The sequence below is a fragment of the Solenopsis invicta genome, chromosome 4 (assembly GCF_016802725.1).
Source record: "Solenopsis invicta isolate M01_SB chromosome 4, UNIL_Sinv_3.0, whole genome shotgun sequence".
In the NCBI taxonomy this organism is placed as follows: domain Eukaryota; kingdom Metazoa; phylum Arthropoda; class Insecta; order Hymenoptera; family Formicidae; genus Solenopsis; species Solenopsis invicta.
The window spans coordinates 7425462-7451093 of NC_052667.1; the positions used below are offsets into that span (position 1 = coordinate 7425462).

The following is a 25632-nucleotide window of genomic DNA, read 5'->3' on the forward strand; positions in this document are numbered from 1 at the left end:
ACGTGGTGAACGAAAGCGTCAAGCCGTGATTGCGATTCGATAGTGACTGAATCGGCAAAATTTTTTACTGTTGAATAAAACGACGCCTTGACGAGATGATGACAATTTCCATTTTTACATGCAAATTTTCTTGACCGTTCAATGACCGAGAAATATTCCATTTTATGCTATTATAAATTCATTGATGGAGCAAAGTCTATAATTATTAAACAAACGTATTTTAATTAACACTACAAGATGACCGAGCAAAAAGCGCAGGGATAAAAGTTAGGGATAAAAGATTCATGTTCAAACGTCGACGGCGGTTTATTTAGTAGCGCACTGCTTGGCGTCGGTGGTGGTGGTCGGATGTACCGCTTATAAAGGATCGCGGATTGCCAGGCAGATCAGTTCGATGCAGGTTCATTGAAAAGATTCGAGCGTGTATTCGACATATATCTATAGGTGGGTGTTATATATTTATATATAAAGGGGGAGAAACCGGAAAGGAGCCAGTTTTCCAGCATTCGTAGTACCATCCGACCGTTGGATTAAGAAGACTCCCAACAAAATTCTTTCCGTGCCTGTGGTAATACAGTGGGAACGGTTGTACCGCGTTTTCTTGGTCAATGTTTAAGATTTTAGTGTCTTAACACAGTAAATCCGTCTAACAAAAGATACGATTGAGGCGATTGCCGGAATTAAGGGATTGTAATGAATTTTGAAATAAGGCTCTCGGGCGTGCAAAGTTCGTCGTCGAATCTTGGGAAAGTTAAGAATGTGATTTCTGTTCGAAGCGTCGTTTTTTTCCCCGTCAATTTCATATCTCGAAATTGTCTTAAGAATCTTTAAAACGCAACCTCGCACAAAGTTAAGGGGGGACTTGAACTTCCCGTTTATTAAATATGATAAGATCCTTTTCATGAAAATTATAATCTGCAATAATGCACATATATTTACAAAAATAAATATAAAAGTGTTGACCTTTTACGAAATGTTAATAACTGTTTGCGTAATTAATTTCGAAATTTTGGCAAAGTTATAACGATATGGCGAATCATATATTTATAATATTTAGATGTTTAAATATTTATACATTATCAGTGATATATTTGAAATATATTTTATCTGTATTACGTATAAAACAGTTGAAGTTATAATTAATCAATGTACGTGATTAAGAAATGCACAATTATATTATTTCTAATATTATTGCAAAATTATAACGAAGAAATATTACATATCAGCAAAATTTTAAATAAACAGTCAAACGGTTTTTTAAATAATTGTAAAATATTTATAGCTCACAATTGAATTTGTTTAACTTTGATAAATATTAGAAATTTAGAAATTTCCCAATCGGCAGACAATGTTTTTTGAATGTTTTTTAAATATTTATTCTTTATTACGACGTTTTTTAAATATTTAAAAAAACATTTAAAAAAACATTGTTTTTTGATTGGGTTTCGACGAAAGAGCTGCATTATGCACATCATCTTAGCACAATTATTGCGAAATTTTTATGATGCCATTATATAGTATTTGCATTATGCGTCTATTAGGAAAATTGATTACTGTTTTTAATTAACTGTTCTACTACGCGTTTCTGATTCTCTTTCATTTCGCGCTCTAGAAATCGTCAGAAACAGCGATTTGATCGAATACACCTTTTTTTTTAAGGCAATCATGTCGGTGGCAGAACCGGAAATGATAACTGGGTCCGTCGCCGCCGCGACATCTACTGGTCTATCGGCATCTACCATTTTCCTGTCTCTCTTAATACCGGTTTTGGTTCTGTACTACATCTACTTCAGGATTTCACGCCGTCACATGCTCGAGCTGGCGGAAAAAATACCAGGTCCAGACGGTCTGCCGTTAATTGGAAACATGCTACTGCTGATAGGAAGTTCGGACAGTAAGGCAATAACAAATAAAAACACAATGATGGTAGACATACGTACATAAAATCAATATTCTACTTCGAATCGTTTAATCCAATATTTTAAATCAATCCTTTAATCTTGTCCGCCTATCTATGTTAAATCTCAATATGTCAGATCGATATATGTAAATTTGATTTGACAATTTTGAATATATTGAATATTGAAGTAACACACAGACAACAATATATGTATGTATGTCTTTCCAGCAGTTTAGCAGAGCTGGCAAAAAATAGCAGCATCAAAATTTTTATTACAAGTAAAAACATTCCAGTAATGTTGCGGCAACTTTGCGATGGTTCTGCAATTCGCTGAAATGTTATATCGTATTTAATACTAATGTATTTTATGCCTCCAGGACAATATTTACTAAATGATATAAAATCTTGTATAAAAATTATAACTTGCTATTACGTAGATGTACTTACAAAAAATAGATGTAGAAATATTGGTAACTGTTTGTGCAATTAATTGTGAAATAGTATTTCGGCAAAACTATAACGATACAATTATTTTAATGGTATATCCGCAAAATTAAATTTAGAAGGAAAGTGTTTAATGATTGGAAAAAAGAATATTTTAACTGTTAATGTTATGTGTAAAACATTTAGAAATATAATTGATCCATATACATGTTTATCAAAATTCATAATTATTCTTAAATTATAATGTAGAAATATTGCAGCATAAAATATTACATATTCAGCATGATAATATTTTAAATAAAGAATCAAACGGTTTTTGAAATTAATTGCAAAGTATTTATAACTTGAACTTAGATTTGTTTAATTTTTGACAAATATTATTTAGAAGTTTTATTTTGGCAAAATTACTGCGTTATTTTAACGCAATTATTGCAAAATTTTCAATTCATCTTTGGTGAAAATTTTTCTCATAATCCTTGTACGAATTGGAGCATTTTTCAGAAATATTCAGAAATACTCAGAAAGTCTACGTCTTCTCTTGGAATTTTTCATACATGTGAATTCTAAAATATTCTGAGATTTCTCATCCCATAATTTTTGAAAAATACTTTGAACTTTCTTAGATTTTGTAACATTTTATCAGAAATTATAGAATAAAAAATCTTAGAAATCTCAGACTATTTCATAATTAATGAAAATATATGAAAAATTCTGGGAAAAGATGTAGATTTTTTTTTAGTTTCTTTCTGAGTATTTTTAGAAAAATGTTCCAATTCGTATACAAAATCTAAGAAAGGTATATAATGATACAGATATTTTGAACAAAATTATTTGAAAAATTCCGAGAAAAATTTTTACCAAGGATAATGCCAAGGATTGTTGCGCAATATTCCCACAATGTGCTAAGTTTCACTATCAAGTGTTTAGGTTTTACCTAACATTGTCAACAATATTGTGTGATTTTAGAAATTATTATGGCAACGTAATACCACACATTTTGATGATGATAATTTCAGACCATAGTATGAATCGCCAACACGTTGCAATCCAAAATTGTCATATCGCGGAGGCAAATGTTGGCAAAGGCCTCAGTTGCTACAATTCTGATAGCAACGCATGTTCTAATTGCGCGCGACACGCTTACTAGCACTAATATAGACATGTTGCTATCTATCTTAAAACTATCTGCGTCAAATTTAAACAGCTTTACAATTCTGCTGATTAAATTTTTAAAAGAATTTCTCATTCATATTATAAAAAATTCTTAATAATAAAGAAAGCTCTTCTCGTGAACAAGAGTAACTTAGATCGCGGCAGTTCCAGATCACGCCAATCATTCCGACATTTGTCGCAACTTCGAGACTGGATTCGGAGTAATTTGACGATTACGCCATGTGTTTGCTGTATCTTTCATGTCATCATCATTACCTATTATCACATTTGTATTAGATAACCGAGTGGATTTTGCGCCACGCGTGATTATAGTTTACCCACATATTCACGTAATGTCCAATCGAGCCGATCACGCACCCTCTGTGTCTCTCTCTGTTGCAGCCACGTTTCGTAACTTGTACAGAAAGTCCTTAGAATACGATCAGATCATCAAGCTCTGGCTCGGACCGAAGCTGCTGGTTTTCCTCATGGACCCACGCGACGTCGAGGTCATCCTATCCAGCCACGTTTATATCGACAAATCCTCCGAATACCGGTTCTTCCAACCCTGGCTCGGAAACGGTCTGCTCATCTCCACCGGTGCGTATCATCTATTCCTCGCTACCACCCAGTGACTCGCGTCATTCGCGGCGAAATTTCCGTCTCGATACGTAGGAATCTTCAAACTAACAATCATCATTAAACTATAATTAGCTATCATTAAGGCGCGCGATGCGATTAAATGAAAGTTAATCGCCATTCCATTTCTCCGTTAAACATACTTCACAGCTTCCGTAATTTTTCATTACGAGCGTTGTGGTTTTGTTAGGAAGAAAAAAAACGTTTTATTAAGCGAAAAATGCATATTATCTTCACGCGGAAGTGTGTGTACTTCCCACTATGATCTTTTCGCGGATTGATAGTCGATATACGGTTTAATTAGTCAAATTCAAATAAATTACTTGATAATTTAGTCTAGCGTGATTGCACGTACGCAGGCCACGTCCTGTGTTACATAATTTAATTCACAAATATTTGTTGGAGTTGTAAGATTGAGAGATTGTAAGTGAAATACGTCAGTTTAAGTAGTAAATGCACAAATGTATATAATATTAACGTGGGATTTGTTTTGTATTGTATACACGCGTCGGTTGTGAATGACGCTCATGTAATAACATCATCGATTATTGCGATAAATATTACCAAGTGCCTCGAACTGGCTGAGACACTCGGTCGAGGTTAATATTTTTCGCAATAATTTCTTTACAGTTTTTTAGAGACTAGGAGAGGGGGGGGGAGTAAAGATGCATACAAGCATTAAATAAATAATTAGATTGATTAGCAATTTAATTTCGTGATATTGCGTTAGGATTCTTTTTCAATAATTTCAAATCGTACAAAATTGCGGCGCGCAGTTTGGAGGAGTCTTGTAAATATTTATAAATTGATCTGGAAAAAATTATCGAGCGCCAAGAACTGCTTTCGACAGGTAATTTCGTATTCATTATTTTAATATACTAACGTGTTTTTGAAAAACCATTTTTTCGTAATATAATTTAAAAAAAAAATGCAAAATTACGACTTGACTGGCGAGTGGCAGTTTTCGTTGATCTACATACGAAAGGCAACAGGTTTTATAACGATACCTTTACTTTTTTTTTTGATCTATTTATATTTAGAGGCCTTTTTCATAAAAAACATGCGAATAACTTTTGTATACGAAAATTATACGCACGTTTTTAAGAATTAAAGTCCAGAACGGTGTCTCCTGATACCGCTTGTTCTCGTTCGGAAACTTTTGCCCCATAATTTTGGAATATATAATATATACACACAGACACGTATATAAAATAAACGTGTGTCACAAAATATATTATAGAATAATATAGAAAAAGAAATATATATTTTTCTATATTATATTAATGTGTTTGTACGTGTTAGATAACAATTCTATAATGAAGCTTCCGGCTAAACGGAAATTAATTTAAATTTAGATTGAAAATTTGTAATCTATTTAAATGCATTTTACATTAAAGTACAGCAATTATGTCATTTTGCGTCTATGTCGCGGATTAAAATGGATCGTGTAACTTCGTGTAACACTGTTTAAAAATTTCTTTTAAATTGAAAAATAGGAATCACTTCAGTTTAATCTCATTTCATAGTTTAAAATGGATTCAAAGAATGCTTGAATTTTAATGGATTCAAATGAATTTAAAAAAGTAATTGCCGAATTTAAAATCAAGAGATTTTAGATTCGGCAATTATTACACGAATCCATTGTCATTTGCTAGATCAATGGAACATTCATTTAAGTGCTATTAATTTTCATTGTTCAAGTTTAATTTATCCTAAGTAAATTTTCAGACCAAACTCAAGCTATCTATAATTTTCTTTTTTTCTTTTATTCTATTATCGCTCTTCTTTTGTTCGGACTTTTCGCATTTTTCGAGCAATGCTGAGGAAAATAGTTGAAATAGAAAAAAAAATGATAAAAATAATACAAGAAATATTTATTTAAAGGACGTATCTATAAAAAATATTTGAAATAAGTATTTTGAGTAACAAAAATATAGAAAAGCAAAAGTATTTAACATTTATATATTTGTTTACTTGAAATGATATGTCTATCGTTTTTATTTACTATTTTCTATTTAATGCAAAATAGAAAATAGCAAGACCAAACTAAACAGCACGTATTTCATAGATATGCAAATGTAACTCGTTTTTCTTGCCAAACCAGACAGCCAACGACACGTGAATTTATTTTAAAAAGGATTTATAGAAATCGAGTTATATCTAATATTTCAGTATTATTTATTTTGTACTATTAATAAGCAATCAAAATTAGAAAATATCCCCTGACATATCAAAATATAAATACATTTTTTTTTTGTAAATTTGCGGTCTTTAAATGAGCACTTCTAGTGAATCTATTTCAATTTTTATCCAGCTCTTTTAATGGGAGCTACCAATTTTATTGATCTGCGAGCGCTTCTTAAGATATTAAATGTACTAAACTACGCATTCCGAGGAAGTTCGAATAGAAATCCACCATCACCATAAATAATGCGTAAAAGACCATAAAATGAAATCGTTTTCATCTAATGCAGCTCAACTTAAGAATTACTCTCCATCTGCCTCTAGTTCTACGAATTCGGTTTAATTTGCTTTCTACCTTAAGAAAAAGATAGAAAGCAAGTTAAACCGAAATTAAAGTCGAGCTGCAATGGCAAAACGTGCCTAACATAGGATGCGCGCGCGCGCGCGTATGCTCTACGTTAGCGACAACGATCGTAGGCTTACGCGGCGACTTTTATTGGCAGACTTTCTCGATAGAAGGTCCTTTTTCTCGTTAACGAAACTCTCTCATCGAGGCGTAACAGCGCAGCGTATGCATGTACACGTAACGCGTATGCTACCGCCTCGCCTAATTCGCGCGCCTCGTCGCGACATCCGCCGCGGCAAAGGCGTCAGCGCAACACTCGCCTTTTTTTTTTATCCTCCTTCCTCTTCCCATTTTCCTATAGATCACCTCGCGCGAGTTTGTTTTACGGTAACACAGCTGGGTTGCGTAACGGTAAATTATATCGTAATTACCCGCGAGACTGTTTAGATCTCGCGCGCAATCGGGTTTCGCAATTCGGGTGAAATGAGAGAGCAAGGACCGTTCGAACGAAGAAATGCAAAACGCTTTTCGTCGCGAATTAATGTCTCATTCTGTTTAAATAATTTAAGAGACAAAGAAATTCAGCGACTACAAGCGACGCACTTTTTTTATTTAAACGGTAAAGAAATGATATTCAATTTACAATTTTGGAAAACTTGGGTGCGTTGTTTTTGAACTCGGGTACATTAATGATCTACGTCTAGCGCGCATGAAACTGCAGGCGACGCGGTTTCGAAGGAAAGCTGGACAAATCGTTATCTCAATCCGTGGTGATTTTAAGATACCGTGGTGAACTTTTACGTAACAACGAGCGACGCAATAGTGACACGATAAAACGGGATTCGCCGGATTCTGATGTAACACGTGAAATAGAAAAGAAAAACTACGAGTAAACACAACTTGCCGGTTAATTTGCCGGTTTTCTTGCTCCGCTTAATCTCTCGTGGGGTGCGAAACCGCTAATTTAACCGGTTCTTTTTTCCCTTCTTTTCGCTCGTTCTTACGAATTTAAGAATTTACGTCTCTCCGTGAGTCGGAAAAATTAGGTTGGAATCCATTTTTTTTTTTTTTTGTCGAAGTAACGGAGGAGGAAGACACAGAAGACTGGCAAAGTGTCACGCCGTAATTCCATAGTACCGAAACTTTTCAGAGATGTCTCAGAGATATCTGAAAAAATAAAACGTTTCAGAAAGGTTTCAGAAACGTCTCTGCAACATGTCAGAGACGTCTCTGAGATATAAAAATGTCCGTTTTTGAAATGTTGTAGAAATATCGATGAAAGGTTACTAAAGACTTTCTGAAATATTGCTGATCATAATTCTTTGAATATACTTAATTTAAATATTATTTTTAAAATACTTTAAATCCAAAATATACTTTAAATTTGAAAGATTAATTTCAGAAGTATTATTTAAATTTATCACATTTACACAAAGGATTACGATAGCAATATTTCAGAAAAATTTCAGAAAAATTTTAGTAATATTTCAGCAATATTTCTGCAATATTTTAAAAGCGGACATTTTGATATCTCAGAGACGTCTCTGAAACGTTGCAGAGACATTTCAGAAACGTTTTCTGAAACGTTTCATTTTTCTAATGAAGTATTTCTGAGACATCTCTGAAAGGTTTTGGTAACACTCAAAGTCACTTTGAATTAAAAATATATATACTCTAGGAATAATGTTTAAATTATTACATTCGAAGGATTAAAAAATTATAATAAAAATTATATTATAAATATTATAAATTTTCTCAATTTGAAAATTTTAAAAAGTTAATTTCAAGTTTTATTACACATGACAGAAACATTTCTATTGCAACATTTTATATGACACGTTGCAGAAACTTTTCAAAAGTGTTGCACAGGAAATGCGAAAAGTTGAAACCTTTTTGAAACAACTCTCTGCAACAATCGATGCTGTGCGACAGTGGTTCTTAACCGGAGGTGCGGGAAAACATTTCTGGAGGTGTGAGAGATCGTCTTAATATTAACAACCATCTAACCGCTAAAAAAAAATATAACAAAACTATAATACAAGAAAAACAACAGTGTAGCCACTAATTTTGAATTTTCAATAATTTTTTGTAAATGTTTTTCTAAATAATTTTATGTAAATGTTTTTTCAAATAGTTTTATGTAAATGTTTTTTACATAATGTGCATATATGTATATTTTTGTATTTTTCCAATAATTTGTCTTGCAATAAATTTATTTTTTGTGTCCTAAGAAAACTTATTTTTCAAGAGGGCGCGGAAATATATTTTCCGATTGAAAGGGGTATCTAAAGGGTCACTAAAACGATTAAAAACCACTGCTGTACAGAAACCCTCGATCGTCGTAGATCATAGCGACACTTCGGAAGATCGACGCCTATGTCGCCTAACGGCATATGTCGCACGAGACACGTGTACTTGCATTTAGGGAGAGCGGAGAAATGATCATGAGCGGGAAACGGTGGTGAGAGGAAGGCGAGAGTGAAATGTAATCAGTCCGCGAGTAATCCGCGGGACACAGAACAGGAAGGAAATTTGCGCTCGCGGTGCTTTCTCTGCATGCCTCCGCTCTCCGTTCCCCGCGCGCGTGTGCGCGCATCGCGCTCTATCCGTAGATCTCGTTGCACAATTACGACGATCTCTGTCTTTACCTCTTTGTGCGTATCTCGCGCATACTGTTTTGCTCGTTCTTACACTCCTCGGCTCCTTCTCCGTTCATTTTTCTTCCTACTTCCGCGTGTTCGGTAGAAAGTAAGCGAATACGGGGCACCGAACACGACAGGGGTGGGAGATAGAAATTTACATTACATTTGCATTTAAATGCATCTCTATGAAATTCTTTTTTTTTTCTTTTTATCCTTAACTTTTCCATTTCTACTAACACGCGCGTTCTTTTAACACAACGATCTTTTTATATTTTATCAATAATTTTTTATTTTTATATTTTGTTTTACGGTAGACTATTTTTTATATACCGTAATTTCACACAATTATTAATATTTTATTCCACAACTACGGTCCAAACATTCGTGCGAAAACACAAATATCGGATCATAGTTGTGTGAAATTATAATTTTAATATTGTAAATCTACAGAATACAAAACTTACTGTTCGAATACAATTGGGAGCTTATTTTATGCTATATATTTATCAAATATAACTTTTCTCTAAGAAAAGCACGATTGAAAGTGAAAATCCTTGCCAGTGATACATTTCCATTCGATGCATACTTGTGTTCAAAGCTGAAAAGATTCACTGATCCGTTATTAATGAAATCGATCGATTTGCATTTAAGTATTGCATTTAAATTCAAATTAATTGACTTCATTTTTTAACTCTTATCTTTATTACTTTAAGTTAAGTTTGAAAATATGTGTAAAAGAAACTGTAGCGCAATAGTATTAAGTGGACAAAAACTGAAATATGCAAGATGTTAAAAGCGATAAAATAAGATAGAAACATCAGAGGTGAAAGTATTACAGCCATCCAGTTACGTTTTATACAATAACTTTGTAAATAATTTAAATTACATTTTATACAATTTTTTAACATTATTAATATTTTTGTAATAGTTTAATATTAAAATATTAGTAATATTCAATATAATATATTATAATTTTAATTCTAGAATCTATTGAAGAACAGTCTGATGATTATAAGTGTTAAGTTTTCAATTTAAAATATTAACTAAATTAATATTTTTGTTATATTTTAATCAAATTGTTCTTCAATAGATTCTAGACTTAAAATTATGATATCTATGTTTATTATATTAAATATTATTTATAAATATGTAACGGCACTGCATAATAAGTCGAAGAGGAATAAAGGTAGTAATATAATTCACCATAAGAGAATAAATTTAAAAAATTGGTTTTAATTTAAAAAATACAGTGTTTTCAAAGTTATACAATTATATATTTATTTAAAATATAAAGAAAATATTGCAGATAAACTTTCCGCATATAGATTGTAGTGCTAAAAATCTATAACAAGTGTAATGCCAATTTTAGATTAACAGTAAAATTACAATCAACTTATCGAATAATTATTTCAATATAGAAACTGTAAAAAAGATACCGCATGAGTACCAGTGCCCACATCAGCAAAATTCCATGTTTTTATTTCGGGATTTATAGCTTATTTTTGAAATATTAAAAATTTGTTCGTGGAAAAGAATTATTAAGAGCTATTCAGATATCTATAGTTATTATTCAATTTTTATAGTAACTTGAGTATTAATTATTGACGATTCCGTGCGTGAATAGTAATTTAATTAATAGTAATGTCCCATAATACTACATGATATTTCAATAATTATTAATAGTATACGGGTAACAAAAATTTTACAGATTGTCTCACGTATATTCGGAAATTAATAAAAAAAAATCTGGAGTCGATTCACTGAAACAATTAAAATAAGGATTTTAGAGTGAAAATGTATCCGTGACTTTATGGAAAACATGTGATTGCGTTGATTCAAGTGGCTAAAATAAATAGAAAGAATGATAGAAATTAGTTTAAAATTTGAAAAAGTACAGTTTAGATATGAAAGATACAACAAACAGAGCAGCTCGTTTATTTCAACAACAAATTAATAATATGAATATTAGGCCGATTAACGAGCGATATTACAACTTTAATGGATCTTAAAGTTTTTTTACAGTGTTATAATAATACAATTTTATACGCTGGCCTTAAAATGCGTGTTTGCATCAATAACCAAAGAATTTGAATTGTATTAGACAGTGGCTAAGTTCACACACTTGACACACTTCCTTTCTTGTTAAAATGATGGATAGACTTAAGGTGATGCTAAAGTCGTCCTTTTTTACCAACCGAACGTTAATTTTCGGGCATGCCGTTCTTTTAATTGCATTTACAGATTTAAAAATCCTTTTCCACAATTAAAGTATAGACAGTAATGTATAATGGACGCTATATAAGGATAAGGAAAACAAAAAAAATTGAGAATAATTTTCCGCGAAACTACACCGAAAATCATAGAAATGAAATCGAAAAAAGTTTGACGCATTTTGCAGCTAACGTAAATTTAAACAATTAAACTTGAGCAACACTAACCGCGCTGGACTCTCATTTTTCCGTATTTATTATTTGTGAAGTCTCGAGAGTCGTTTACTCAAATTTAATTGTTTGAATTTTTGAATAAATCAGTATTGCGTTTTTACCTTATTCTATTTCTCGGTTTATCCTCTTCGCAGTGGTTGTGGTCAGAAATCACAAGGCTAGAGATGACAGTTCACAAAATAAGTATAATTCAGAGAATCATAGTAACCGAATACAATATATCGGACCCAGAGTAGAAGAGGCAGGGCAAGAACTCCCTAGAAAAAGCGCGCAACGATATCATTCTCCAACAATTTCTTAAATATATTACATATTCCGACTCTATGACTGACTACGGTCAATCAGATACTACAAATGCTTCGAATCATTTGATTAACCATTCAAAGCAAAGAATTTTACAAATTGACCGATCAAAAGATGCTTCAAGACATTTGTAGCATTATCTTGACCGTACTCTGAGTTTTAAGTTAGTCAAATATATCACTCTCACCAATTGTCAAAGTCGTATAAGGAAACATTCAGGTTTTAAGTCAGTAGGGGAACCCGGGGTATAACGGGCATAATTATTTTAAACTAGATTTAAACATATTAAAAGTAAATAAATCACATTGATCTTTTTACTAAATATTCCTTGGAATATCTATTTTAAGAAAAAACAAGTTTTATTGCAAAGAAATAGATTAAAAGGATAAAATTATTGCTTTACTGAAAATGTGCACTAATCCCATTATGCCCCGTTATTCGGGGATAAGATACATCTAATAGTAGTTATTGTATAACATTTCATTACATAGTAGCATCTCTGTGAAAAGTTATCAACTATGCCCCATTATACCCCATGACGTCATTATGCCCCGGGTTTCCCTACACATCATAAAAATAATATCGGTGTTACCGATATAAATGTCCTTTTTAATGTAAATTAGTTGGTTTTTTATCACACATTTTATCATAATGACTAAACATTGTATTGCGATCGACGGAAAAAATAAGCTTTAATTACTACAGCACGACGTCAAATCTCTCAGGGACATTAAGTGGTTCAAATAAATTGAATGTTTCGTCGTACGGTTCTTCAACCGGTAGAGTGACATATTGACCCTCATTTGACGACATGCCGTGAAAGAACGATTAAGATGCCTCAACATTTTTTGAATGATTTTTTTTTAACAAATTGAAATAATAAATACCGGCATTACCGGTCGAAAGCAGTTCTTAGTGCTCAATAATTTTTTTTCTAGGTGAATTTTATAAACATTTACAAAATTCCTCTAAACTGCACACCGCAATTTTGCCATATACTGAAAACCCAGCTTTTAAAGAAGAATTCGAATGTAATATCACGAAATTAAATTGCTAATCAATTTAATTATTTATTTATTTGATACTTGTATGCATCTCTACTATCCTCTTCTAATCCCTAAAACCTGTAAAGAAATTACTGCGAAAAATATTACCTCGACTAGGGTTTTAACTTTTTTAGCGGTCTGAATATGACTCAAAAGGTAGCCAAAACATGTTACATGATACTTTGAAATATACACGTTAAAATATCTGTATTAGCGCACTGTTAACTGTGCTTGACTTTCAAAAGTTCATTGCTTGATTAAAATTATTTTTAAATAGTTTATAAGATTTAAAAGTAACAATAAAGGTTTTTTGAAAATCGGTAATCATGCACGAAAATTGATATGCGTTGATACACGATTGGTCGCACGGGAGAAGAGACGTAAATGATGAAAAAAAAAGCTAGAAACTTTGAGTAAGAAACTCAATAAAAGTTTAGTTTTATACTCTGGCCAGAAATGTTTTTTTACTTGCGAGTAAAAAAAACTTTTCTCTAGCCAGAGAAGAAAACAATTCTTTATTGATTGTGAGTTTTTTACTAATTTCTAGTTGTGTTCCCATTATTTACATTTATATGAGAGATTTATACGAAATGAAATAAGCTATCGATTCGAAATTGCATCATTGATAATCCAAGATTTTTGAATTATTCAACTTATTCGAATTATTCCCGAATTCGAATCCTTCAGATTTGAAAACACTGTGATTCGATTCGGATTTGAACTAATCGCATACTTCAAACAGCCGTGAAAGTAATTGTCTGAACACATAATATTGAGCGTTTATTTTATGCTCCAAATAACAAAAAGATAATTTTGATAAAAATGTATTACTTGCAAGGTGTTTTCAAATTAAAAAATTTTCTCCAATAGACTATAATTGTTGATAAATTTGTTAAATTTTCTTAATATGGTGCACCCGAATAGTTTCATTACTGTACGTAATAATGTAATAACTATTGCTAGTGTAATACAATTAAAACTAAAAGTTATTAATAGGACAGTTTTTATTTTACATTGTTATCTAACTGTATTTACGTTATTCAAAATTTTATTAGATGTTACTATGGAATTCTTTTTTAAAAGCGTTTTGAAGAATGTCAATGACCTCAATGGCGACAGTTACATGTAATAACGTGATCAAATTCGACGTTTCGCGGAACAGACGAAGAACAATTGTCTTCGAATTCGGTCGCGATAAAAAGAATTAGAAATTTAATCCTGTTGAAGTTTAAGAAACGCTGATAAATGACTTGTTGCAGGTTCGAAATGGCGAGCCCATCGCAAATTGATCGCACCGACGTTTCACTTAAACGTGCTCAAGACCTTCATCGACCTTTTCAATGCTAATTCACGTGCGGTGGTGGAGAAGATGCGTAAGGAAGGTGACAAGGAATTCGATTGTCATGATTATATGTCCGAATGTACCGTTGAGATCCTCCTCGAGACCGCTATGGGTGTCTCCAAGTCCACGCAAGACCGAAGTGGCTTCGAGTATGCCATGGCTGTTATGAAGCAAGTATCCATATTTGGTATCCGAATTTCTGATTTAGGAATCAAGACGGAGAAAGAAGTTATATCAGGAATTGTCTTATTCATCTGCAAAATCAACGCGCTTAATCATTTTAATTACATGAGAAGAAAAATTTTGATAACGTATCTAAAAATCATGCTACACAGTTGGAAAATATTTTGTATTTAAAAACGTCTTTGTTAGAATTTTTAACATACTCGAGTGTTACTTTAATACAATGTGATTATGTGATTTAAATATTTTTTTGTTAAATTAATATTCAACATTTCTTGGTGTCAAAATAATATAATTTATTGGATCATATTATGGATAATTATTATGGATAAATTATAGATAAGTGAACAAATAACATCAGAATAATGCAGTTACGAAATTTAAATTTTCTTGATAAATGAACAAAATGTGACAACATATTATAAATGTTTATTATTATACTGAAGAAATGTGATTTCATAATTTTTTCTAAATTGTATCGAAGTGTTACATTTTTCAAATTGTTAATTTTGTACAAAATATTTGTGTTGGTTTTCAATATCTTGTGTTAAATTAACACAAATTTTTCAACTGTGTAGACACAGATCTGAAAATAATCTTGTTCGTCTATCAAAACAATTCAGCCACCAGCTTAAGTATTCTATAGAATGTAAAAAGTTTTTGCAACATTACTCATAATGCCTGAGAATCCTTCGTAATTATCTTGATGATTTAACAAAGATATTTTCAGATCTGTATTTAGCTAAATTTTTAATTACTTCAATAAAACTATTCTTTCCGTATAAATCTGGTAGACACGTTCTTAGATCCGGCTTTTCCTTAGCAAAAATATCTTTTGGATTTAAAAAATCGGGGTGTTGTTTCTCTTAGAACTTAAATTTGTAAGAGACAACATTATCGATGAATTTTCGCGTAGCAAAATTATTATGCAATATTCCTTAAGATATTCGAATATTTTCGTGTTGGAGCACATATAGGATGAGTATCGTTATTGTCTAATCGTCTTCTAGGATGTGCGACATTCTTCATCTGCGTCACAGGACAATCTGGCTCAGACCGGATTGGCTGTTCAACCTCACGAAATACGGAAAAGATCAGATCCGTTTGTTGGAAATCATCCACGGACTCACGAAGAAGGTCATCGCGCGCAAGAAGCAAGAGATCAAGAACAGCACGGGCAACATTGTCGATGATTCCACGCAAACTGGCAATGTTAAGACCGTTGAAGTAATTAGATAACGTTCAAACTTTTTCTAAGGCGTTGCATCGAGTGATAGATCGTCATTATCACCCAACAAATAAAAATGAATTCAAATAAATTGAAAATTCTAATTTATTTTTATTTAAATTCATTTTAATTCGAGCTCGTGCTTTCATATTCGAAAAATCAGAAGCGCGAATTTGAACGTGTCGAAATAAATTCATTTCCATTTACTGGGCATGTAATATATCATTCTTAGACCACCTCTGTGGAGGGACTTTCCTTCGGTCAATCAGCCGGCCTGAAAGACGACCTCGATGTGGACGACAATGACGTTGGCGAGAAGAAGAGACAAGCTTTCCTCGACCTGTTGATGGAGGCCGGTCAGAACGGTTCCGTCCTGACGGACGAGGAAGTTAAGGAACAGGTCGACACTATCATGTTCGAGGTGGGTAGACGTGGCCACGTACTTCGAGAGAGGATTGATTCTTAATAAGCAGTGTATTTTTTTTTCTCATTTTCAGGGACACGACACGACCGCCGCTGCATCTAGCTTTTTCCTGTCGATAATGGGCTGCCATCCGGATATTCAGGAAAAAGTTATCCAGGAACTTGATGAAATCTTCGGCGACAGCGACAGGCCCGCGACCTTCCAGGACACGCTGGAGATGAAGTATCTCGAGCGATGTCTTATGGAGACTCTTCGCTTGTACCCACCCGTGCCTGTTATCGCGCGTAACATCAAACATGACTTGAAACTTGGTGAGTTTTCGAAGGGATATAACTAATTTGAGATCCTAAATTTTGACGCTTTGCATCTCAGCAAACTGAAATGGATTCAAAAAAATCAAGAATTTAGATTCGACAATGACCACATGAATCCATTTCCATCCAATTAAAATTTAAAAATTCCTTGAATCCATTTTAATCCATAAAGTGAGATTGAAAATCGAAAGTACAGGATTTCTATTTTTTCAATCTAAAAAAAGAGTTATGTAGCTCATACAACCCATTTTAATTCATGAAATGGAATTGCTATTTTTCCAATGTAAAAGAAGTTTTCGCAAGTCACGTAATCCATTTTATAGGATTCCATGACATAGGATTGAAATGACTTAATTGTCTTTTAGTGTATTCAAATGAATTCAAAATAAATAAATGAAAATCGAAAATACAGGATTTCTATTTTTAATCCGTTTCTGTTTACTGGGATTAATATTCGAAGAAATAATACATACGTCACGCGAATATTACACAACTCCTAGATTGTAATTTTATGAAGCGTTCATTAGCAGCCAAGCAACAATTTGATGTCGTATGGACGTTCACACGACGTCCCGTTCTTCGTGCATAGACGTCCATTTGATTCCATATAGATTTTATTGACGAGAAATGCAACTTTGTCGCATCCATCTATCGATGATGCCACGTATTGCCATGTATGTACAATATACGTCTTTGGTTGTTCTTCAGACGTCTATTGTGTAACAGTAAAAGCATATTTTAAAACTATTATTAAAATAACCGTATGTAAAATAAACTCATTTAAATATTATTCAATATATAAAATTAAAATTTAAAAGAATTTAATTTGGACAAGTTAAAAAATCGGACATATCAATGATGTCCCCTGGACCCCAAAATGTATGTGTAAATAAATGTTTTTATTATAAGATGTCCAAACGCGACGTCCAATCTTTCAATGACATAAACGCGACATACCTTGGACGTCTCGGGATCTCGAATTATTGCTTTGATTCCTTTGGTTAGGTTAGGTTAAATAATTTGCTCTAAAAATTTACGATTGCTATTTCCAGTGTCGGGAGATTATACGATTCCAGCTGGGACTACGGTGATAATGACGACCTTCAAGATGCACCGACAGCCGCACATCTATCCGAATCCGGAGGTCTTCAATCCCGATAATTTCTTGCCGGAGAAGACCGCCAGTCGACATTATTACGCCTTCGTACCGTTCTCCGCCGGGCCGCGTTCCTGCGTGGGTCGCAAATACGCCATGCTGAAGCTGAAAATCATCTTGTCGACGATCATGAGGAACTACCGCATTAGGTCGGACATCAAAGAGTCCGACTTCAGACTCCAGGCGGACATCATCCTCAAGCGCGCGGAGGGCTTCATGATCAAACTGGAGCCGAGGAAGCGGCCTGCCGCCGCCACCGCCTAAAACGGCGTTCCTCCGCTTGCGCTTAGTAGTCGCGTAGAAGAGGACGACGAGGAGGCGAGACGTAAATCTTGAGTCTCTCCTCCTCGCGTGCACGCGCGCAAAACAAACGCTTTCGTGTTGCATCAGTTGACATGAGCAAAAAGATTGTAACCCTTTTTTTCCGATGTTTCGGAATGCAGTTTGATCACCGAGCGATTGGTTCTTCCCTAGAGCCTCTTTCACCAATCTTGGTTAAGCTAACTGACAGGTGGAAGGTCCATTGGAATTGACTAATCGCATTGCCTGTTATGTGAAATAACATTTGTCAATTCCAATGGACTAACCCATTGATTAACTTAACGAAGATTGGTGAAGAGGCCCTTATGGATCCCATATGGATGGAAAAAAACCATTGCAACCTTTTTGCTCATGTTGTATATTACTGGTCCGTGGTCGTTGTATGACGTACACCGCACACTTATCGCTTACGTTGATATTTAGCCACAGATATCTATACTAAACTAGATCGCATTAACATATGACAGCATTGAGGCAGGAAGGATATCCGGTTTCAGTCATGTTACCTACAACAAAATGGCCGCTCCAATGCCGCTCTTGCTTGGCATTATGGCACGATATCGAAAAAACTCGATAATCACAATTAATATGCTCAACGGTGCTCAGCGGTCAACCGGTTCAGTTGTCAAACCTGTCAAACACATACGCACTAACCTAATCTACGCGTAGACGCCATTTTCTTGTTGGGTAAGATGGCCGAATCCGGATATCCTGCCGGACACAGCTATTCAGCCGAAGGTAGTGATCTAGTTGTTAGATAGATATCTGTGTATTTAGCTTAATAAATGCGGCGTCTCTCGCGCCACGAAATCTGCTCTCCAATTATTCCTGATCCCTGCATTACAATAGGGGATGCATCGAACACGCGAGGAGACGAGAGGCGGTCGATTTGCGAACATGCGAAGACATGACTCAAGAACGACGCTCGCGAGACCGATGCAGAAGGAGATCTCCGGACATCCGAAGGTCGAGTCCGTAATTGCAAAAGGGACGACAGTAAAAACTCTCACGACAGCCAGGGCAAAAGACATGGGGAAGGTTAAGGAAGAGCTGAAGGCGATGCTCCCGATATTGACGCCTTCAGAAGTGAGAAGGTTGCTTTATTTCTAAATAAATAAAAGTACACACAGAAAAATGTCATTCTCCTGCTAAGAAAAACAATTACTCCATTTTAGCTTTATTCTTTCAAGTAATGGTTATCTTTGTAAAGAATATTTTCTAACAATAGTCATAGAACGCTTTTATTATTATACACTTGAAACAAGTAATATTTACTTAAAATAAATTTCTATGCAGAGAAAAATATATATTTGAATTAAGTAAATATTATTTATTTCAAGTATTTATTCATAAGTTCATATATCCGCAAATCTATCATAGGTTTATTATAAATATCAAATTTATTCAAAATAATCGAATTAAATTCTGGATCCTAAGTAATTTATTATTTCAATAAAGAATGTTAAGTTAAAAAACTAATTTTCCTGGATCTGATTTCTCTTCGATGCAATTTTATAATTAAAATAGAGATAGACATAAGGTCTTGATGCTGAAATAATATTTCATATGTTTCAATTCGTATCGAACTGCGCGCCGCTACTTTCGGTTTCAAACATAGCTCTCAAAAAGAAAACATAATTAAAATTAAAAATCAAATTCAATAATACCGATGCTAACTCGCATTTCTAAAATTCTTCCATGCCAAAAAAATGAAAAATTTGTTGCGAAAAATATTACCTCGAACAGAGTTGAACCTGGATCCCTTATTTATCCGGGAAGGTGTCTTAGCTAATTCGATCACCGAGGCACTTGGTAATATTTTTCACAAGTGATATTCGAAGAATATTGTCCTGTAAGGCTGACGTGCAAAGATACGATAACTAATACGAGATAAATTCAAGACCGCAAATTGTATGCAAATTAAAATAGAGATAGGCCGAGACGGTCATAGCAAGGTCCATGAAACATTATTTCAGCCTCCCTACGAATTTCCTCGTCGAGCTCGAATAATTCCTTTAATAGACCAAGCATCATGACCGTCTAGGCTGTTTTCTATTTTAATTTGTTATATACAATTCAGTTTTGAATTTATACCATATTAGTCAATTTTACAATATTCATAAGAATGTCGTTCTTATTAACAAAAATAAAATTCTGAACCCAGATCAAATAAGCTATTTTTATAAAGGATACCAATTTATTAAAAACTTTAATATTGTGTTTCAAACAATTAACGTTTTGACTTATTTGATCCTCATCAACCGTCAGCTAAAAATGAATTACATTATGATATAAAATGAATTGAATGCTTGCAAGTCAAATCATGTTGTATGTCTAAGAGGAAGAAAATAGTCTTCCGATACAGCATCGTCATATTAAAACAGTTTCTGCGAAAACCAATTATGGTCTTACATAGCGCTCATATCTTTTAATGTATTATTAATTTCGAATAGTTTTATTGTAATGTAATTCATTTTATAACCGATGGCTGATGAGGACCAAGTAAATCGAAACGCATTCCATCCAGATATTGGAATATAATATTAAAGTTTTTTTTAACAGAATGACATCCGTTATAAAAAGTTCGTTTATTTGGTTTTTTAAAGTTTGTGATAAGAAGGGGGGGGGGGGTAAGTACATTTTAAGATACTTATCAAGAAAATGTTCTTTGTAAAAAATAATTATTTATGAGAAGAAAAAAGAGTAAATTGAGTGAGCGCTTTTCTTAGCAATAGAATTGATATTTTTCCGTGTATAGATATACTCCTCTGTTACTTTCTTCAACAGTAAATCAAAGTCTCTTGAGACGCCTCATTACATTGCCGCATTACCTATCTTCTTCGCTTCGTTCGTTTCGAAGAAATATAAATACGCCATCAAAATTCGTCCTTTTGTAATTGACATTGATCCGTCCGCAAGTAGATTCCATTTACCATTTCACGAAGCGATCGTTGACGAGCTCGAGGAAGGTAACTTCGAAGAATCAGCCCGCTTTTTAAGGGAATTATTCGAGCTTGACGAGGAAATTCGTAGGAAGGCTGGTCCTGATACCTTAACGTGGGACAAGCCACGCTTAAAGGACAACAAGAACGCGATGTTGCGTCTCAAGGATGGCTTAATCGCGGTCGAACGGGTTAAAAACGCTGGTGCGTGTGAAATCACATTGAAGTAAACCTAACGATTTCTCTCGTCACGTTTATTCATAATGAACGAAGACAATTGTTCTTTGTCGAGTTGTAATCGAGTCTAACAATCGTTCATGTATAATAATTTCGACCTTTGTATCGTCGAACTTCGACCTTCGAGGCGGAAATGCGATGCACGAAGGCAAGTGTACGAATATCACAATAAAAAATTCTCGCTAAAAGTGCATTATAGAGGAGCAGCCTCCGACGATCTTGACCTTGACATATGTTATCAAGGAGAGGGTCCTGGACAACTTTTCCTTATAAATTAATCGGGACTCTCGTACAGTTTTCGAGATATACTTAGGGAAAAAACAGTTTTTTTTTTTAATTATTTCAGAAAATATTCATTTTATAAAAAAATGTGCCAAACAAAAAACAAAGCTTGTAATAAGCTTCATAAAAAAGGTCATATACCCATTACCTAACTTCAATACTTTAGTCGTTATAGTAGAAAAACTGTTTTAAAATAAGTTTTTTTCTTCATTTTCAGTAGTTTTGCGTGAAAAGTAGATGCTTGGGTGGGGAAGGGGCTTATAGACTTTTTATAGACTTTCCACGCTTGTACTAAACGGCCACACAAAATAAAGCTCTTGAAATTGTCTACAATAAAGCTTCTATGCATAATTTTCGTAATCGTAACTGTATACGCGTAATCATACTTTGAAATAGAGCATGCTCATAATTGTGCGAAATAAAGCAAATAAATGGCTATATATGTTATATGAAAATTCTCTTCTGGACATAGGAGATTATGAATCCACGGTCGTAGGATTTCTAAATCTGGCGTTGTTCTTCCAAGCGAGAACTTGGGAATGGTGGTGGGTGGCGAAGCGGCTTTATCATAGCGCCGTGGAGAACGCTGAATTAATTGAGGGTGACGACCAGCGGACGAGCACCTTTGCACGCTACTTGTACGGCCGATTCCTGTTAGAGCAAAGTTAGCGAGATATATTATATACGCAAATTAATAGACAAACGAGCTTGGCAAGTCACGACTTAACCTGCTGATTTTTTTCCCTACAATTTAAGGTCGCATGTTTCGTATAATTATTTACTATCGTTACCAATACGAAGCTGTTGATGAAATATTTATCAGACGCGTTTCATTCAAGTTAAAGTATCTTATTCAAAATTGGATGTAAAAATTTTAATTATATAATAATATAAATTAATACATAATTATGTTCGTGCGGTGCGATCAGTACAGGACATAGTGGAATCATTGCGTCACTTAAAAATTGCTCGTGAAGCGTCTGAGTGGAAATCGTGGAACGCGTCGAAAATTACCGGCCGGAAGGAAGAAATTATCTTTCGAGAATGCAACGTGCTTCTGTACAAAGCACTGCTGATGTATGCGCAACAAGTCGGTCCCGATCAACCGGATGTCGCCGTAGAAGCGTACACCGAAGCTCTTGCACGAGCGACGGACTGTAAGCTGATTTTTCTAAAGAAAAATAAAAAAAAAATCGTTTACTTCTTTTGTAAAAAAATTCCCGAGTCTTCCGGGAATTTTATTTAAAATTCCAGATGAAGTTAAAGCATTTTTTAATGCAGTTTTAAAATAAATATATTTTATTATGGTGTTCCTTAATTGTACAATTGCAAAAAAGTTACATTAAAATTTTTAATATTAAATTTGAGAAAATACTAAAAAAAAAAATATATAGATCTAAATATGTAACGGTCTGTCCACAAAACTCAAATCTAGTTCACCGGTAGTACAGCTAGAATTCGAAAGATGATTAAACGTATAATGCTAATTTATAATGGTGTGTTGTCTTCTACTGTCACTAATTTTTTTATATTTATATTATATTTTATAAAAACTATATAATTTTATACTTTACTATTCGTTACATTATCATAGTAACAATTTAAAAACAAATTTAGCCAATGACAGTAAAAAGTGACAGATTCTCAGTAGAGTTTTGAGAACCGCTTTTCACAATAAATCATATATGTATTTATTTATTTTGACGAATGCCAATTGTGTCGCGTTAATATTTACCGAGTTATTGTAAAAAAAAAAAAAAAATGGTATTTCACAATCCTTCTTTCCTCTACAATTTCTAATTCATTCGAACTGTGCGCCGTTACTTTCGGTTTCAAACACAGCTTTCGAAATGAATTAAAACAGTATTATCACACAGAATTTGAAAATCAATTTAATATAACACAAAATATTTTAACACCAAGATCTTGCTGTGATCATTATGGCTCTTCTTCTATTTAATATGTTGTATATAAATCACGGTCTTGAATCTATATTATACCCATATTGTGAGTCGTCATTTTAAAGATCGTGCAAGTTTAATTTATATCACCTCAGCTCGTCTCTTAATGAAATTCAGTATTCAGAAATTATAAAAAAAGCTCCTTTTTTTTGTAATATCATCGGTCGTCTTCACATCCGTAGCTGGATACAACGAGTACATGGCGAACGTTTTATACGAGCTGGGAATGAGTCAGGTACGATCGGGCGACGCAAAACTCGCATTCCAGAACTTCTCCAAGTTCCTGGCGATGGCGAAGAGGATCTCGGACCCGGAAGGGATCTGCAACGCGCATATGGCGATGGCACTTACGTACAAGTTATGTGTGCAATTTGGGATACATTCCTTTTCAAGCACGATGCGCATGATCTATTCTTGATTAATATTCTGTGAACAATATTAAGGATAAATGAGATGCGTGAAATGGAACTCATCTTTTTCCTTTCACGGTAAAATGATGGATGTGTAGAGATGGCACGCACAAGTAAAAGGGAAATAAATAATAATCTCGAATCTCCTTCGATCTACTATATATTTCACTGTCGCACGTGCGCGCGCTTATAATGCTATCTTGATCTCGAAAAAAACGCCTATGCTTATGGGCGATTCGCGTTTGTAGGAATTAGACGATGACGTGAACACGGAGAAGCATCTCCACCTGTTCATAACAAATGCAGTTGAGTCCGGACTTACGAGAAAACTCGCACAGGCACACTACTGCAGTGGTGAATACTTTTTGAATAAGGTACGAAAGTCACATTGAATCGCGATCATAAAAAAAAGGAAAAATTAAAAGATTATTGAAGAATTATAGAAATGAGAGTAAAAATTATTACATTTCCTCGAATTCGTACGTTGTACAAAATATATCCAATTTAAATATATTTAACATGCGAACGTGTTTAGCAATGTTTGAACAATGAGTCGTGATATTAATAAAATTAACATTTATTTGGATTATAACGAATTTGGTCTCCTTTACATTACGCCAGATTAGTGCTATACATCAAATTAGCAAAGCTATATGTAAAAGTAAATAAATATTTCAAACGATTAAATAGTTGATCATACTGTCACGTTACTTAACAGAATGTAGCATTTCATTGTTAATTATGCCGCTGTATTTAAATATTGTATATATGTAGCAGCCATCAATGTGCATTAATTCATTATAGTGCGAATTTGTAGAATGAATTTATCATTAATTAACAACGTAATAACGAACTTGTATTTTTTTAGAGAAAGCCAGATATCGCGACCTTCCATTTGGAAAAGTCTTTCGAGTTGTACAACGAACTCGATTTATATGATGACGCTGATAAAGCACGAGTTCTTGTCGGAGCCTCAAAAGGTGACTTATACGATTCTTCAAAACGCGAACTGTAATCGTGTAATAAATTTAAAATACCTTCGTCTTTTCAACAGGACAACTAATCATCGATCAATATATCCATCTTGTACAGCAATGCGGAGACGCCGATCCGAAAGCGATAACGGCGATTTGTGAGTGGAAAAATCACAGAAGTGCTTTTTGGACTGAAAAAGAAGAGAAGAAGCTACACGCTGGTAGAATAATGTTGAATCAGTCAATAAAAATTAAATTGAATCCTACAAAAGAATCAGTCTCTTACAATTCTTAAATATCCTGATTACTGCGTCTGATTTACATTACAAATAACTATACATTATAATCATTTCAGATTCGGAGGAGCTTGATCTCGAAAACGGATAACTTTGAAATATTACAAACATCGCGAAATCTCATTGAAAAATTTGATTTGATATATAACTATTTTTATCTGGATTTCCCCAATATGTGCCCACATTTTTGTAGTGAATCAGTTAAATTGTATTACATCAATTATAATGATAAAATTAAACATAATCACAAATTTAATCTTAGTGTTGACGACATAAGTATTAAAAATACAAAAAGGAATATTAGCGATGTTTTTGTTCAACTATTTGTGAAAAAATGGAAATGTTTAAAAATAAAGTTGTTGCGTTATCAACAGCATTTATGATTAATAATATATTACATGTATTATTACTTTCATTATATAATTAAGAGATAAATCATGCATCATAATTTGCATATATATA

The 25632-nt window shown here is 33.6% G+C and overlaps 2 protein-coding genes across 3 annotated transcripts; both read left to right on the top strand.

Moving 5' to 3' along the window:
* Nucleotides 1-288: 288 nt before the first annotated feature.
* On the top strand, nucleotides 289-18883 carry LOC105203423 (cytochrome P450 4g15). Of its 2 annotated transcripts, none has more exons than XM_011172214.3 (8): nucleotides 289-444; nucleotides 1660-1894; nucleotides 3899-4096; nucleotides 14360-14612; nucleotides 15636-15852; nucleotides 16086-16274; nucleotides 16351-16588; nucleotides 17644-18883. In XM_011172214.3, exons 2-8 carry the CDS (start codon nucleotides 1666-1668, stop codon nucleotides 18009-18011), a joined length of 1692 nt encoding a protein of 563 aa, XP_011170516.1. In that variant the 5' UTR covers nucleotides 289-444; nucleotides 1660-1665; the 3' UTR covers nucleotides 18012-18883. The 2 variants fall into 2 exon arrangements, with proteins under 2 accessions (XP_011170516.1, XP_039304166.1); XM_039448232.1 differs by lacking the exon at nucleotides 289-444 and adding an exon at nucleotides 550-568.
* LOC105203437 lies at nucleotides 18883-25202 on the top strand. The gene is made up of 8 exons (XM_039447964.1): nucleotides 18883-19162; nucleotides 20856-21237; nucleotides 21926-22193; nucleotides 22459-22686; nucleotides 23673-23854; nucleotides 24149-24274; nucleotides 24769-24880; nucleotides 24955-25202. The coding sequence occupies exons 1-8, from the start codon at nucleotides 18921-18923 to the stop codon at nucleotides 25167-25169; spliced, it is 1755 nt and encodes a 584-aa protein (XP_039303898.1). The 5' UTR covers nucleotides 18883-18920; the 3' UTR covers nucleotides 25170-25202.
* The last annotated feature ends 430 nt before the right edge of the window (nucleotides 25203-25632 follow it).